The sequence below is a fragment of the Tachyglossus aculeatus genome, chromosome 12 (assembly GCF_015852505.1).
Source record: "Tachyglossus aculeatus isolate mTacAcu1 chromosome 12, mTacAcu1.pri, whole genome shotgun sequence".
Lineage (NCBI taxonomy): Eukaryota > Metazoa > Chordata > Mammalia > Monotremata > Tachyglossidae > Tachyglossus > Tachyglossus aculeatus.
The window spans coordinates 21516184-21534112 of NC_052077.1; the positions used below are offsets into that span (position 1 = coordinate 21516184).

Sequence of the window (17929 nt, forward strand, 5' to 3'; positions counted from 1 at the left end):
TCTGTTGTATCGTACCCTCCCAAGAGCTTAGCACAATGCTCTGCACACAGTAAGTGCTCAATAAACTGTGAGCCCACTGTTGGGTAGGGACTGTCTCTATATGTTGCCAATTTGTACTTCCCAAGCGCTTAGTACGGTGCTCTGCATATAGTAAGCGCTCAATAAATACGATTGATGATGAATAAACACTACTGATGGATTAATATGGATAGAGATTAGGAGCAGGAGCAGTGACGAGGTAGAGAAAGCAGTAGAGATTCCCTTTCGATGGTATATGACCAGGAAACCTAGGTTTCCACAACCAGAGTAGTCTTCCACCATCCTGAGGCAGAATCCACTCTTGACTATTGACCATGCTCCCAGAACTGCTAGGGCCACTGAGTTGCTCAATCCACCCGGGGAAGCAGTATCAACAACTGCACAGCCTTAACACAAAACCAGGAACTTTATTCTTCCTCAAGGCATGAGACACTGCAAATGCTAAAAAGCATCAATAAATTCATTTGTGTACTCAAATTCAAGGGTTTGGGGGAAAAAAAAACCCTCTCCCCTACCAACAGAGAAGCCCAATAGACAAGTTTAATTAAATTTCCTGAATCTTTTCACTACTTACCCTCCCAGGGAAAAAAGCATTATGCATACATACACTCACACACATCCAAATACATAATCTACACACATCCAAATACATAATCTGTAAATTTGTACACTAAGTGCTTGGAAAGCACTTCCTACATAAATTGTCAAAGGACTACATATGTATTAAGAATAAAGTAAACAAGAGCCAATTAATTTCTGTATATCTATGTTGCTTCATGTTAAACATTTTTTCCTCTATGTTATGTTCTCCAAAAGATTTTACGTGAGGTGAGTGAGTAAAATAAAGATTTTAAAAATGCCGCAGAATCTTATTTCCTTGAAGAATAGAGGGTAAAATAAACATGTTAACATTACACAAAGACTTCATTTTTCAGAAGTCACGTCATCAGTTCAAAGAACACAGATTTTGCTACAGGACGAAAGCACGTAGTCCTCAGAACTAGCCGTGGTCTTTTTAAATGCTTGGCCAACAAAGTTAATGAGATGGACATGTATGTTATAAGCAAAATAAAGAGATAAGGAACATTGACTAAATGCTTAACCTAAAGCAGTGTTATAGCTTATAAATTAGCAGCAGTAACCAACTAGAAAAATAATAATTTTGTTGGAGAGGAAATTGTGATTACTATCTAAATGACATCTTTATACTGCATAGGAACACATGTATACGTATACTATTCATATAATATGCATAGTATTGGACATTCTACAGAGTGGGTTTCTATATGTACCTATGTACATGTAGATACACATGCCTAGTATGAGACAGTACATGATCCAAAATAAGTATTGTTTACAAAATAAGCCCCACTCTCACTAACTAAATTTACTCTCTATTGGTAAACTAGACATCTTGGGAGTAGCATTACCTCCATCAAGCAGTAGCAAACTATTTAACATAACAGTGAATGCAACATGCATACAGAAACACACTAAGTGGTTCTCTAGTATCCAGATGAGTTAATGCTCCTACCAAAATGCTTAACTCATTCTCCCTCGAGTTAATAGGGTTACTAAAAGAACAGGGTTTATCATTATTTACCACTGTGCCTGACTTTTCACAGTGGGTATTTTAAAACAGCTTGGGATAAACATGCCTATCAACTTATAGGTGACCATTCTCCACACACTTCTGGAGTTTTCCACACCTTAATATAAGAGTGAAACCCCACAAAAAACAGTAGCACTGAGTTTCAAAGGCAGATAATGAAAACCTTTAAACTGAGTCCTGATTATACAGATCAGCTGGAAAAGTAAAGAATCTATATGCACGTAAAAGCAACAAGTTGAACCTCACGAATGTATCTTCCAGCAGATGCAAAATACACAGATTATACACATATTACACACACATATATATAGACTATATATATATATAGACTATATATATATAGACTATATATACACACACACACACATATATATGTGTGTGTGTGTGTGTGTGTGTGTATATATAGATAGATAGATAGATAGACTTCTAGACTGTGAGCCCACTCTTCTAGACTGTGAGCCCACTACTGGGTAGGGACTGTCTCTATATGTTGCCAGCTTGTACTTCCCAAGCACTTAGTACAGTGCTCTGCACACAGTAAATGCTCAATAAATACGATTGATTGATATATATATATATATATATATATGTGCATGTATATGTACACATATGATGTTTCACAAGAAAATGTATCATAGGTTCTTTTAAATAGTTGCGTTTTCTATGGTGCTTAAAAAACCCCCCACCATATTAGAAAAAAGTGTTCCTCTCCAGGTGACAGCTCATTCACACAACATGGATTTTTGTTTCACGGCTTGCCAGATAGAAGCACCTGAAAATTATTAACCAGAGGCCACCACCATCATTACTCTCTTCTGAGGGGCATTCAGAGCAGGAGGAGGTTGCTGAGAGAGGAAATTTATGCTGGGGCATCATGCTGCTTCCAGTGGAATATTTTACCCAGGAAAAGTCCAAAGAAAAGAAAAAAAAACTAAGATGAATAGCCTTCTTTTGCAACAGGGCCCCAACGGACTAAAATGCAAAGTGATCTCCCTCATCTACCTCTCTTCATGATCATTAAAATTGAAGGAAGCCAAGTTGCTATTCACCTCTTTTGAACCATAAGTTTTCTCTCTGCCTTCCCATGCTCACCCAGGGCATATGACACTGCACACTAGGAGCTGGAATACCAATATTAAAGAATTTTGCTAACAGCCCTGAGCATCCAGGGCAGCAGATTCCCAGCCCTCCTCCCTCTGGAGTCAGCCATTTGGGAGTGGGCGCTCAGTACAGTGCTCTGCACACAGTAAGCACTCAATCAATTCCATTGATGAAGTGGAAGGAGCCTGACAAGAAGGGATATATGGGAGCAGGGCCAAAATTGAACAGACCCAAGCAATTCTTGGATCTTCAGATTGATGAAATACACACCTATCAAGCTCTCCTGACCAGCTTCTTCAAAACACTTCTATTTGCCTCTCTGTATTCATTCATTCAATCATATTTATTGAGCGTTTACTGTGTGCAGAGCACTGTACTAAGCGCTTGGGAAGTACAAGTTGGCAAAATATAGAGGCGTTCCCTACCCAACAGTGGGATCACAGTCTAGAAGGGGGAGACAGACAACAAAACAAAACCAAACATATTAACAAAATAAAATAAATAGAATAAATATGTACAAGCAAAATAAATAGAGTAATAAATATATACAAACATATATACATAGTGACTTGAATATAGATAGCACACCCCTCTAAATGTTTATCACAACCAAAAATTTGGTAACCCAGTTTTCTGGATATGCATTTGCTAGGCATCTAAGCATGGGGACTTTCCTTTATTCAGAGCAGTAGTTGCCCAAAATCAATCAATTAATCAATGGTATTTATAATAAGAAGAATAAGAATGGCATGTATTAAGCAGTTACTATGTGCCCAGCACTGTTATAAGCGCTTGGGAGGTTACATGGTGATCAGGTATTTATCATCAAAAGTCACTTTTCTGCTCCATAGTTTCCTGGTGACATTTTTCATCAGGACATTTCTCAGGGTGTAGATGAGGGGGTTTAGCAGAGGGGTTATAACTGTGTGAAATACTGCAATAGCTTTCTCCATGGGGAAGTTGGAGACGGGCCGCATATACACAAATGTACACGGAATCAAGCATAAGCCGTCCACAGCATATGCTCACTGCGGGCAGGGAACATGCCTACTAACTCGGCTATATTAACTCTCCCGAGCACTTAAGGGTACAATGCTCTGCTCACAAAATACCATTGATGATAAGCCTCAGATGTCTCTGAAGGCAGTTGAAGACACTGTCACAGCAGTAAGGTCTGATGGCTCCCCAAAGAAATCTTTATGGTCCGGACGCACTGACGAGATGCCTCATTTGGAACATAGGTATGCAGTGCTCTTTCAAAGCCTTTGCAAACTCCAGCAGTATACATGTCAGAAAAAGCTTCCAATGAACAAATCAGATTAGCCACCACACCTCTCACACTCATGTTAGACAATAACGGTACAAAAAGAACCCTTACGTAAACTGCAGCCAAAATCATACTCCGTCAGCTAATGCTTGAAAGCAACACGCGTGTGAAGGAGGAAAATAGTTAAAAACGAACCTACTCTGGTTTTCTGTTCCTGTGTGTGGTGTTAGCAACCCTAAGCTTGATGGCGTGTTATCTTATTAAGTCAGCAAATTGCCTTCTGCAATGTAATGTAATTTGCAGCACAAAGGAGCATAACAGCATCTGGTGTCAGCTCCATAAAATGCCTCAAACTTGCCAACTCAACCATATACAGCGCATCTTTTATTTGAACCTGAATTAGAGCAAAGAATCGGAATATTCAGAGCATCTAAGCTATGATTTTTATTTAATGCTATCCACGGGACGCACTAAACAAAGAAAAAGGAGCAATAAGCACAAACCCTTCTTTTTCAAATCACCACCCTGCTTCAAGAATTACACGTGAGCGTGCCTTCGGCAGAAAGCATGGATATCATAGGGAATATTGTGCATGGAATTCTAGGCATGAAAATCTCCTGGGACAGAGATACGGCTGGATAGTAACAGTCAACAACTTCTTGAGACGCCTGCCAGTATTAGACACACCAAGATAAAACAATGAAGAAAAAGGGGCAAAAATTGAGTGAGGATTCATAAGCTTTATACCAACACCAAAAGGCCGTTGGTTAAAATAAAACTTTCTCCTCTGATTTAAGGTCACCTACAGTGGGGCTTTGAAATCGACCAAAGCCCCGTGATAATTATTCCCACAACAAAAACACTTCTTCATGAGCACCACTGTTTGGCCTTTGGTCATAATATCCTATGCCTTTGTGCACTCAAAGGAGAAGAGTGTAGGTATTTGAAATTATCCATCTTCACGAATATCCTAATATAGTTCTGACAAGAGAGGAGAAAAAAAAACTACATAAAGAAAGCCTGGCAGGGCAACCTCTCACTTTGTCTCACCCAAAACAATATTTGTATTAACATTAAGATTCATATTTCAGTTCAAGTCATCAAGTAAACCACTCACAGTTTATTACTGCAAAACTCTAGCCTATAAAATGGTAGAGAATAAGATTAAAATTGTGTGAGGAAGTCTTAGGTTTTTCCGCATGAGGAAACTTAACTGAACAGAAAAGGGCAACAAATTTTACGGCAGCTGGAAATGGTAGATTTAATTATTGAAGAGAAATCATGCAGAGAAGTTGGCTGCTGAACATGATTTACAACAAATGCACAAAGTCGTGTCAAAATTATTGAGGAATTGAAAGGAACCAGTGATCGTCATAAAGGCAGGTTTCAAGAATCCACGGATGATGGGGACAATTACCACAATGTTACCAGAGGACCCAGACTCATGAAAAAGCTTCAACAGTCCCTGCTGAACCTGAGACAAAGAGCACTTATAAATCTCAACTGCTCGCTTATATTTTGGGAGGGATGAGAGGTTTACATAAAGGCTGCGTCCTGGTGTCTGAATGAATGGAAACACTGTACAGAACTATTTAAGAGAGCACCTCTGGACAGCTTTTTTGTTGTTGTTGTCACTTTATGAGAGGTCCGGAGCCTTCCAACAATCGTCAGAACCCGACCTGTTCAGGAAGTTGATGTTCGCGTAGCTGAGAAGCATAATATTGGTAGCCGTGATTGTTCTGTGGTCTTCGATTTTTTCACATCCTAGCTCACTGAGCTACAAAGACCTCAAGTAAGCAACAGCTCTACTTCTTATCAACAGTTTTGTGCCTCCAGCCGCTGTGCATTCATTAACACAGCAGAATCCTGGCCCAGACAGCCCAGGGGTGTACAGACCCAGACTGCGGCACTGAAGATGGAAAGTATACAGGTCAAATCGAAAGCAGGAGAGGCCTCATTTACAAGGAGCATCACTGCGTGATCCCAGTTAACCTTATTGCTTGCGAAGAAATGCAGGCCCGGTAGCACCAGAGAACCATCGTCCGGATGTGGAAAACTGTGTACGCACAGCCGTAACCCTAAAAAAATCCAAGCTATTTCTGGTGCAGCTTGGACTCATTTCTGGCATGAAAAGATCCAGCCTCACTGCAACCCTCCTGATGGCTATTAGATTTAAATGAAGTAGCTCCAGGGGCATTAATCTATTATTAGAAAGTAGCTCGGAATGGCCTGATGCTTTGGACCAACCTTACCGTACAGGTTTAGGTCCCACAAGCTGAGGCGATCCAAGGCAACCGAATGGGAGGAGCAGATGCCTGAGCTCACCTGATGACAGCATTAGTGGGAGCCCAGCTATTCTGAGAAAGGACCAGGACAAAGGGACATAATACTAATAATAATGACAATAACCACATTTGCTAAGCACTTATAGTCCTATGTGCTAGGGTAGGAACACTTCGATGAGATCAGACACAGTCCTTGTTCCACATGGGGATCATAGTCTAAGGAGGTGAGAGAGCAGGTATTAAATCTTCACATGTGTGTCTATCAACTCTTGCATACTGTACTCTCCCAAGCGCTTAGTACAGGGCTGTGCACAAGGTATGCCCTCATACAGACGACTGATTGATTTTAAAGATGACATCACTGGGACACAGGGAAGTTCAGTAATATGTCTAAAGTAACACAACAGGCCAAGTCAGGATTAGAATTCAGGTCTCCTGAATCCCTGTCCTATGCTCTTTGCACTAGGCCATGCTACAAAAAGGTTTAAGGGAGAAGACAGTATGGACAGACCTTCTCTCTGCCTCCATTCTCCAAATCGGACTTCCATGGCTTTAGAATCCCAGAAGCCATGCAAAAGGCATCCCGCAAAAGAGAAAAGTAGATGTTGTTAAATACAGAGTAAGTTAAGGACTCTGTACATATTTATTACTCTATTTATTTATTTATTTATTTTACTTGTACATATCTATTCTATTTATTTTATTTTGTTAGTATGTTTGGTTTTGTTCTCTGTCTCCCCCTTTTAGACTGTGAGCCCACTTGGGTAAGGGACTGTCTCTATATGTTACCAACTTGGACTTCCCAAGCGCTTAGTACAGTGCTCTGCACACAGTAAGCGCTCAATAAATACGATTGATTGATTGATTGATTAAGGACTACTAACAGACTATGGTTAGCCTGCGGTTAGGGCAGGATATCAGATTTCAGAATCTCTATAGCCTCCTTTTTTCACTTCTGGCTAAAAGAGACTAAAGGTTCTGCATTTGATACTTTGGTGCACACCGTATTTTACTAGCTCTCTGCTACCAGGAGAGGTGTTGGTGAAGTTAGTCTGTGAGAGAGCTCACCACCTCTGGGGAGACTGCACCACTCAATCAATCAATTAATCAATCGTATTTATTGAGCGCTTACTGTGTGCAGAGCACTGTACTACGCGCTTGGGAAGTACAAGTTGGCAACATATAGAGACAGTCCCTACCCAACAGTGGGCTCACAGTCTAAAAGGGGGGCGACGGAGAACAAAACCAAACATACTAACAAAATAAAATAAATAGAATAGATATGCACAACTAAAATAGAGTAATAAATATGTACAAATTCCCTTGTACACTACATTAAATTAAATGTATTTAATTCCCTCCACTTTGTGGAGGGAATTAAATTGGCTTTCTTCTCCAACACCACCGAGTATCAGTCATTAGCAAGTCACCCCCAAAATCTTCCCCGACACTTGGGGAGGGGCAGTTCATTATCATCATCATCAATCGTATTTATTGAGCGCCTACTATGTGCAGAGCACTGTACTAAGCGCTTGGGAAGTACAAATTGGCAACATATAGAGACGGTCCCTACCCAACATTGGGCTCACAGTCTAAAAGGGGGAGACAGAGAACAAAACCAAACATACTAACAAAATAAAATAAATAGAATAGATATGTACAAGTAAAATAGAGTAATAAATATGTACAAATTCCCTTGTACATTACATTAAATTAAATGTATTTAATTCCCTCCACCCCTTTGTGGAGGGAATTAAATAAATTGGCTTTCTTCTCCAGCACCACTATCAGTCATTAGCAAGTCACCCCCAAAATCTTCCCCGACACTTGGGGAGGGACAGTTCAAATTTAACGAGTCCCAGGGTGGCGGCAGCAAATTACCTGAGTAGTTGTAGGGAGTCTTACCCGGAGCCATTTCCAGAGGAGATGAAAGAAGGGGAAAGGGTGAAACAATCCTAGCAATCTCCCCTTCTCTGGGATGATCTGGATAAGGGAAGAATGTCTTGGGAGTTTGGTGTTGAAGGGGACTGGTTGATTTTAAAGATGACATCACTGGGACACAGAGAAGTTCAGTAATATGTCTAAAGTAACACAACAGGCCAAGTCAGGATTAGAATCCAGGTCTCCTGAATCCCTGTCCTATGTTCTTCGCACTAGGCCATGCTGCAAAAAGGTTTAAGGGAGTATGGACAGTATGGACAGACCTTCTCTCTGCCTCCATTCTCCAAATCGGACTTCCATGGCTTTAGAATCCCAGAAGCCACGCAAAAGGCATCCCACAAAAGAGAAAAGTAGATGTTATTAAATAAAGAGGGTAACCCCTCTCTTGATTTGGCCGCAAGCAGTAGTAGGGCCGGCGGTGGCTTTGCCCTGGAGTGTCCCTGTACCTTCTGAGAGGTGCCATCTGTACGAGCCCGGGGAGTCAAACCTGTGCAAAAAACTTCAAATTCACAGTAATAATAATAATAGGCATTTAAGCGCTTACTACGTGCGAAGCACTGTTCTAAGCGCTGGGGAGGATACAGGGTGATCACGTGGGGCTCACAGTCTTAATCCCCATTTTACAGATGAGGTCACTGAGGCCCAGAGAAGTTAAGTGACTTGCCCCGGGTCACACAGCAGACATGTGGCGGAGTCGGGATTCGAACTCATGACCTCTGAATCCAAAGCCCCTGCTCTTTCCACTGAGCCACGCTGCTTCTCATACAAGCCAGGCCCAGCACAAGCAATGGTAGAACACTACTGTTCTCATTTTTCTGGTTCTTGTCGGACTTGCTTCCATGCTGCTGAACAAATCCATTCTCTAAGGAATGGAGTTGGTTTCTCGGTTTCTTATAGGTATCGCTTGGATTGGAGGCCTTCCAGAGCAAATATCCTTAATCTAAAATTAAAACTTTCTGGCTTTTCACCTATGTTTTCATTTGGGCCCACTTTTACAACCGGACTAAATATCAATTTTAATCTCCTCTTGTGCCTCTGCCTAAAACCACCATGCTGAGGAGGCAAAAGGAGGCCCCAAGTCCTGCCGGATCTCCTGCTCCTCTGACAGATCACAAGTCTGCCAATAAAAGAAATCAATACTGCATTGGTTTACGGCTGCCAGGGTCTTGCTTGCGTGTATTTTAAAGATTTAGGATTAACAATGCATTTTTATACATATGCATTTTTAGAAAAATACGCTTTTCCAATAGACTTTCCAGAAAACAGCGAACCCGAGTAGTTCTCTCCAGTAAAGAAAAATCCATGTTTTTGAAGTTTTAAAAGGAAGAAAACAAAATATATTAGGGTGACTGAAGCACCATGTATTTATTTGTAGTTTGTTTCCCAATGAAAATAGACTTCACAGCAACCAACAGAAGAAGTGAAGCAGTTCACAGGGCCCATGATTCCTGTGTACTTCCTTGTACTTCCCAAGTGCTTAGTACAGTGCTCTGCACACAGTAAGCGTTCAATAAATACGATTGATTGACTGATTGATTGCTACCTTGGCCTATTCTCGCTGCTACAAGCCCGAGCAAAAGTAATAATGGGCAGAGGGTGAACTGGACCTCCCAGAGTCATGTGGCCCCATTGTCATCATCAATCGTATTTATTGAGCGCTTACTATGTGCAGAGCACTGTACTAAGCGCTTGGGAAGTACAAATTGGCAACATATAGAGACAGTCCCTACCCAACAGTGGGCTCACAGTCTAAAAGGGGGAGACAGAGAACAAAACCAAACATACTAACAAAATAAAATAAATAGAATAGATATGTACAAGTTAAATAAATAAATAGAGTAATAAATATGTACAAACATATATACATATATACAGGAGCTGTGGGGAAGGGAAGGAGGTAAGATGGGGGGGATGGAGAGGGGGACGAGGGGGAGAGGAAGGAAGGGGCTCAGTCTGGGAAGGCCTCCTGGAGGACTTTTAGACTGTGAGCCTGTTTTTGGGTAGGGACTGTCTCTCCCCACAGCACCTGTTGATATGTATATATGTTTGTACATATTTGTTACTCTATTTATTTTGCTTGTGCATATCTATTCTATTTATTTTATTTTGTTAGTATGTTTGGTTTTGTTCTCTGTCTCCCCATTTTAGACTGTGAGCCCACTGTTGGGTAGGGACTGTCTCTATATGTTGCCAACTTGGACTTCCCAAGCGCTTAGTACAGTGCTCTGCACACAGTAAGCGCTCAAGAAATACGATTGATGATGATGATGATGATTTGTACTTCCCAAGCGCTTAGTACAGTGCTCGGCATACAGTAAGCGCTCAATAAATACGACTGACTGACTGAATGAATGAAATCTCTAGTGCGCTTTCAGCATCTCTCACGATCAAAACAGCCCCTGCTGCCTTTCATTGTCTTGGCAAATAATTTCAAAATTCTTGGCCAAAACTCACAATAAAATGTAACAAGAGCACACGCACTCCTGAAAGCAAGGTCCTCGTCATTTATGGAAAAGCAACTCAGGCACATGGCCTGCTATCATCAATCGTATTTATTGAGCGCTTACTATGTGCACAGCACTGTACTAAGCGCTTGATCTGATGCCTAAATTTGTAAGAATGAAGTAGTCTTAGTAGGTGGACATTAGATTTTTTATAAATTCAGGGGGACGGCCAAATTTTGTGGATGAATTGTTAGTCTTCTACCATTCAGGGCTGTTAGATTGTTAAAAAGAGAACTAGGTGCAACTAAACCCTGAGCAAAACCAACACCGATTAATCCCTGCTCTGAAAAATTAAAGTTTGCAGAGACCCTAAAGAAAAAAACAGTAAGCGATATTCTTGCTCAGCACATTCTCTTGTCAGATACACCACATTAGTTGAAATAACATTTTGATGCACATATTTTAATGATAGGGTTGCCACTGAACTTGTATTTCCATTCATATCCCACATTTACATGACAAGGCTTAATGCTTCACATGAGATTTTTTTTTTTTTTAACATATACAGTTTGCAGCTGGAGGTGGGGGGAAAAAAAGGAATGAGCTGTTCATCTAATCAATGATGCCATGTCATGCATGGAGCTTCAGCATAAATCCAGAGCCCAAGATGTCAGGCATATCCCACTCCAATGATTATCAGGCAATGAACTAAAAAGATGCACATTTCAGCTCCCCAGGACTGTCGCCAAACCCCTGATGCCTTGATGTAATAAATGAAATGAGCCAGCTACTTCACTCCCACGAAATGGTATTGTAGATATCTGACAGCATCTCTGTTTGCAGGAGGGGGTAACTAGCTTGAGATGAAGTACAGATATGTTATTAAACAATGCGCAGCTTGAATCCTGGGGCTAACACAGATGACCTTTACAATATAAGCACCAAGAAAAATATGCTTTCATCTTTTCATATCTTATTTAAGTAAAAATTTAAGAGCAACATAGTTTGGAAATACGTTAAACACAACCATACCTCCATCTACTTAACGTTTCTTCCTACATTCCACGGCACTTGTAGTTTTATTTTAATGCAAAAAATGGTTTTCTAGGAAGCTAGACTTCTGAATTTGGAACAGAATAAATTCTATTTCAAAAGACTGAATTGTAAAAGAAGCTCAAAATGGGAATCCCATACCCAACCCCCATTTCAAGAAGAACAAAGTAACCATGGAAGCATTTCCTTTTAATATTTCAAAAATTATATCACTACTCAGTAGGGTTGAAAACCCCCCCAAATCAATCAATCGTATTTACTGAGCGCTTACTGTGTGCAGAGCACTGTACTAAGTGCTTGGGAAGTACAAGCTGGCAATATATAGAGACAGTCCCTATCCATTAAGCTAATACAGAAGGTGAATTATTAAACAAGTTACTAGATACAGAATACAATTTAAGAGAAAGAAGTTCAACTTCTGCATCTTGAAGTTTCATTTTATCTTTATAATTAATCAATCAATCGTATTTATTGAGCGCTTACTGTGTGCTAAGCACTGTACTAAGTGCTTGGGAAGTACAAGTTGGCAACATATAGAGACAGTCCCTACCCATCAAGCAAATACAGAAGGTGAATTATTAAACAAGTTACTAGATACAAAATACAATTTAAGAAAAAGAAGTTCAACTTCTGCATCTTGAAGTTTCATTTTATCTTTATAATGGTATCCGTTAAGCACTTACTATGTATCAAACACTGTCCTAAGCGCTGGGATAAGTACAAGTTAATCAGGTTGGAAATGGCCACTGTCCCGCATAGGGATCACAGAATAACTAGGAAGGAGAACATGTACTTAATCCCCATTTTACAACTGAGGAAACTGAGGCACAGAGAAGTTAAGCGACATGCCCATGTTCAAATAACAGGCTACTGGCAGAGCCGGAATTAGAACCCAGGTCCTCTGCCTGGCCCATGTTCCTTTCACCAAATCTCACTGCTTCCAATAAATACTACTACTACTAATAATAGTAGTATTATTCTTTTAGACTGTGAGCCCGCTGTTGGGTAGGGACCGTTTCTATATGTTGCCAACTTGGACTTCCCAAGCGCTTAATACAGTGCTCTGCACACAGTAAGCGCTCAATAAATATGACTGACTGACTGAATGAATGAATAATAATAATAAAGATAAAAATCCCCCTGATTACAGCATTGATGGCGAGGATACTACAAAGGACTAGGAAAAGGGCCAGGATTTTCACCAGGACACCATATCCAAACTGGGGAAGGAGAGCCATTAAAGGCAGCAATTAATTAGATGGAACCTCCCACATTCCCCAAATTGTGGATGTGTGTGGCTCCTTTTATCCATTCCCACTCAAAGTAGGAGGTGCTCACTCTCATTAAACTCTGCAATATCTCGTCAAATTTGTTGTATGTTTACACTGCCAATGACCTATTCAAGTTGGTGTGTCAGTACAATTTAGATATTTCATTTTAGGTTACACAATTGATTTGGAGCCTCCAAATTTTTATCGGACAAATCACTTTCCTATAAAAGTGTTGAACTCAAATTCTATTTCTACCTGCATTTTTTATTTTAGAAGTCCATTACTGAACCTCACATGTTTTAACAAGTTCAATGTATTTCCTCCCTGCTTTCAGGTCCAACTGGTTTTCTTTTTAGTTGTGCCCTTCAACAAAACAAAAACAACCCACCTAAAGGACCATCACCAGAAATAGAATATTTTGAACTCCCAAAAATTCAGGATTTTTCAAAGTTTCACTGAGTTTGAAAAAAACCCAACAGATTATAACATAACTGGTATCACTGCCAAACTGCTAAAACTATAACCAGATTAATATTGGGAAAGTGCAGAATTTAAATCTATGAGATGAAGACTCACTAAAGTATATACCTGAATTCAAAATTGGCTTTTACTACGTCGTTTCCTTTTAACACTTACCTCAAATTCTGCGTGCCTGTGAATATCTTCTGCTCTCTGTCTACTCAGAATAAATTCAGCTTCATTTGCCACTCTTACTAGATGATCCTTCATGGTTTGGCTCAGCAACCTAAAATCACAGAACAGTAAAATGATCATGAGTGATCCTGTCTTGTAAAGATGCATAGGATGTATTTTCATAAATGAATACTAATAATTTTTAAAAATGAACAGAATCAGAACTACATACATTCATATAAATAGTTTACCAGTCTCGTGTCGGTCATCTCGTCTACATTTTCCACTCAAGTCCCCAAGCCCTTGGCAGTTTTATTCTACCGAATACTACCGTTAATTCAAAGAGATTGTAAAGAAATTGAACATATGACCACCAACACAACTGGCTTTAATATCTTTCGTAATGTTATCCAAGGTTTTTCTCTCAAAGAAAATGAGCAATTTCCAAATGCAAATAAAACAATTGTAAATTAACTTTTACAACTGCTAACGCATCACTACCTCTGGCTCAATAAACTATAGAAACAAGCAAGTGACTTTGGAAGGAAATGAATTCCTGGTTTTGTCCAAACCTGTCTGAATAGAACAAGGGCTGCTCAATATTAATTGACAATAAGGATGATGACACGATGATGATAAAAGAGCAAAATCAACATTCAAGTACTAAAATGACTGAATTTACCTAAGACAGCATAATCCAGTGGAAAGAGCCTTGAGGCAAGAGACGTGGGTTTTAAATTTGATCAATCATTTCATCTACTTCTGTCCATGGCCCCCCTCCCCTACAACACAAGTCACTAAACCTCATTTTCCCATCTGCAAAATTATTTTTTTAAATATCTGCCTTATCTTTTCAGAATTATTACTAAAAAGGGAATGGTGGTAAAATACAGATTTAATACCTGAATATAATCTTTAAAGATGCAATACATGCATTTTAGTTTTCGAGAATTATTTTATAGTGGGACAACTGTTAAGACATCCTGCCATCTCTAATAAGAAAATTTAGAATGAATAAAAATATGAATAAAGCATTCTGAACTATTTGAGTGGGTCCCTGCAAAAACAAGCGGTAGTTAATATGTCAGACTGGAAATATTCAATCTTAAGAGTAGTAATAAAACAAACACTGCAAACTCAGTGTATGGGTTTTCTCTGCTCAGAAAAAAAATTACTAAAGTGATTTTCTTATGCAAATGATAACTCAAATGCAGCTGTTTTTATTTTATTAGATGCAATGAAAAGTAGAACTTCTGAAGCTTTCAGTATAGCAGGAACAATACTGAAAGGAGCATAAGTGGGAAGTAGATTAAGAATCTGAAGATTTAATTACTCTAGCAAATTTCACTACAAAATTCACAGCGATACTCAACGATTGCTACATTTCAATGTTAAGGGTATAATAAAATAGAAACAATAGCTGATACTTTACAATGCAGGAAGAAACCTCTCTCAGGCTTAGAAAACATATAACCTTATCAACCAATACGCTAAAAAGATTCACACTAGTGACTCAATAAATAAAAGTAATGATGACAGCTCTCGCCAATAACTGCACTACAACCTATTGTCCACAACTGATTATCCTGATCTAGACCTTCAATGGAGCACACAGACGCACAAATTCACACCAAGATTTTCCCAATACCACTTCCATATTTTCTGAGCTTTCTCTGACCCCCATTAGCAGCCCCCATTTGATTTTCCCAGTGCATATCTGCCCCAAAGGCAGATGTAACCTTACAACAGACAGTATAAAAATGTATATTTTTTTAAGTCATGAGCTTGGCCACCCTTTTTTTTTTTCTAGTTTCTGGTAGTTTTCTTCAGGTTCTTCTCCTCTGATTCCAAAACTGAACACACAATTCCACTTTCCTCATCTTCCTTGATTCTTTAATAACTAATTCCTTCACTCCTTTCCCTCTAAATATCAAATGTTACCTTTTCTTTCGGTGCCCTGTAAAAACCATGGGAGTAACTGACTTTAGCAGTTTCTACTCTCCCTTTTCCAAGGCTGCTCAAGATCTTACCTATAACACTATCATTCAAAGCTGAACAAAACAGACAGCGCCTCACGTCTTGGATGTGCACACTTTCAGAAACTGGGGCCCTGAACCAAGACACAAGTAAAAAGAATATCATAAACTTAATCAATTAACACCTCTGACCATACCTCCGTTATACTGCAGACCTTGCTGGGCAGGGAATAAACCGTAGCTAAGCAAAGCCAGGCTGCAGTTAGAGCACTGCATGGACATAACCAATATGTCCCAGCACAACAATGTATCTGCCATGCATTAATTTTGTGTCTTCCTTCCTTCTTCCCTTCCCTACTGGATGGATCTCAGGCCAAAGGATGGCTCCGGGCATGTATGATATGTGGAGCTGCTGGCACTAAAACTCCTAGTAGTCCGGGGGGGAAATGCCCTAGTCAAATAGGACAGTCCCCTAAGAAGTGAACCACGAATCACTTCCACTGTGGCCCAGGACCACATTCCCACCTCTGACAGTGATGCAGTGATGGCTGGCTGGAGCTAGGATTGGGACAGACTGGGATCCAGTGTTGCACCCCATGCAAGATTTTACTTGCCAATTCAGGCACTGCCAAAAAGCCGAAAGGGAAATCAACGCCTTTCAGTGCAAGCAATTAACAGCTGCTTAACTGTCAGCCTGCCCTAAAACTGGATTCCCTCTAGACTGTTAGCTCTTTTTAAGCAGGGAACGGGCCTGTACTATACACCCCCAATCACTTAGTACAGTGCTCTGCACACAGTAAGTGCTCAATAAATACCACTGATTGATTCTTTCCCTCTCCATTTTTTTCTTTTATTGGCCATTTTGACAAAACCTTATAATCTGGTGGTTCATCATCTGGTGATGATGATCTGGTTCATTATCTGGTGGTTAGAGAAGCAGTCTGGCTCAGTGGAAAGAGCATGGGCTTTGGAGTCAGAGGACATGGGTTCAAATCCCACTCCGCCACTTGGCAGCTGTGTGACTTTGGGCAAGTCACTTAACTTCTCTGGGCCTCAGTTCCCTCATCTGTCAAATGGGGATTAAGACTGTGAGCCCCACGTGGGACAACCTGATCACTTTGTATCCCCCCAGTGCTTAGAACAGTGCTTTGCACATAGTAAGCGCTTAACAAATACCATCATCATCATCATCATCATCAATGGTATTTATTGAGCACTTGGTATGCACAGAACACTATACTTAGAGCTGGGGGAAAGTACACTACAACAGAGTTGGTTATTCCCTATTTCAGCATCTGCCTTACTGTCTCTTTTTCAGTGAAGATGGTTCACCTACTGACCTTCCGGCCTGAGATCAATCAATCAATCAATCAATCGTATTTATTGAGCGCTTACTATGTGCAGAGCACTGTACCAAGCGCTTGGGAAGTACAAATTGGCATCACATAGAGACAGTCCCTACCCAACAGTGGGCTCACAGTCTAAAAGGGGGAGACAGAGAACAGAACCAAACATACCAACAAAATAAAATAAGTAGGATAGAAATGTACAAGTAAAATAAATAAATAAATAAATAAATAGAGTAATAAATATGTACAACCATATATACATATATACAGGTGCTGTGGGGAAGGGAAGGAGGTAAGACGGGGGGATGGAGAGGGGGACGAGGGGGAGAGGAAAGAAGGGGCTCAGTCTGGGAAGGCCTCCTGGAGGAGGTGAGCTCTCAGCAGGGCCTTGAAGGGAGGAAGAGAGCTAGCTTGGCGGATGGGCAGAGGGAGGGCATTCCAGGCCCGGGGGATGACGTGGGCCGGGGGTCGATGGCGCGACAGGCGAGAGCGAGGTACAGTGAGGAGATTAGCGGTGGAGGAGCGGAGGGTGCGGGCTGGGCTGGAGAAGGAGAGAAGGGAGGTGAGGTAGGAGGGGGCGAGGTGATGGACAGCCTTGAAGCCCAGGGTGAGGAGTTTCTGCCTGATGCGCAGATTGATCGGTAGCCATTGGAGGTTTTTGAGGAGGGGAGTAATATGTCCAGAGCGTTTCTGGACAAAGATAATCCGGGCAGCAGCATGAAGTATGGATTGAAGTGGAGAGAGACACGAGGATGGGAGATCAGAGAGAAGGCTAGTGCAGTAGTCCAGACGGGATAGGATGAGAGCTTGAATGAGCAGGGTAGCAGTTTGGATGGAGAGGAAAGGGCGGATCTTGGCAATGTTGCGGAGCTGAGACCGGCAGGTTTTGGTGACGGCTTGGATGTGAGGGGTGAATGAGAGAGCGGAGTCGAGGATGACACCAAGGTTGCGGGCTTGT

At 40.7% G+C, this 17929-nt stretch overlaps 1 protein-coding gene across 1 annotated transcript in view; it reads right to left on the minus strand.

Moving 5' to 3' along the window:
- Nucleotides 1–17929, minus strand: part of LRBA (LPS responsive beige-like anchor protein) — a 634690-nt gene that overhangs the window by 412053 nt on the left and 204708 nt on the right. Inside the window, exon 36 of the mRNA XM_038755081.1 lies at nt 13650–13758. Within this exon, the coding sequence (XP_038611009.1) occupies nt 13650–13758 (109 nt within the window). The remainder of the gene's footprint in view (nt 1–13649; nt 13759–17929) is intronic.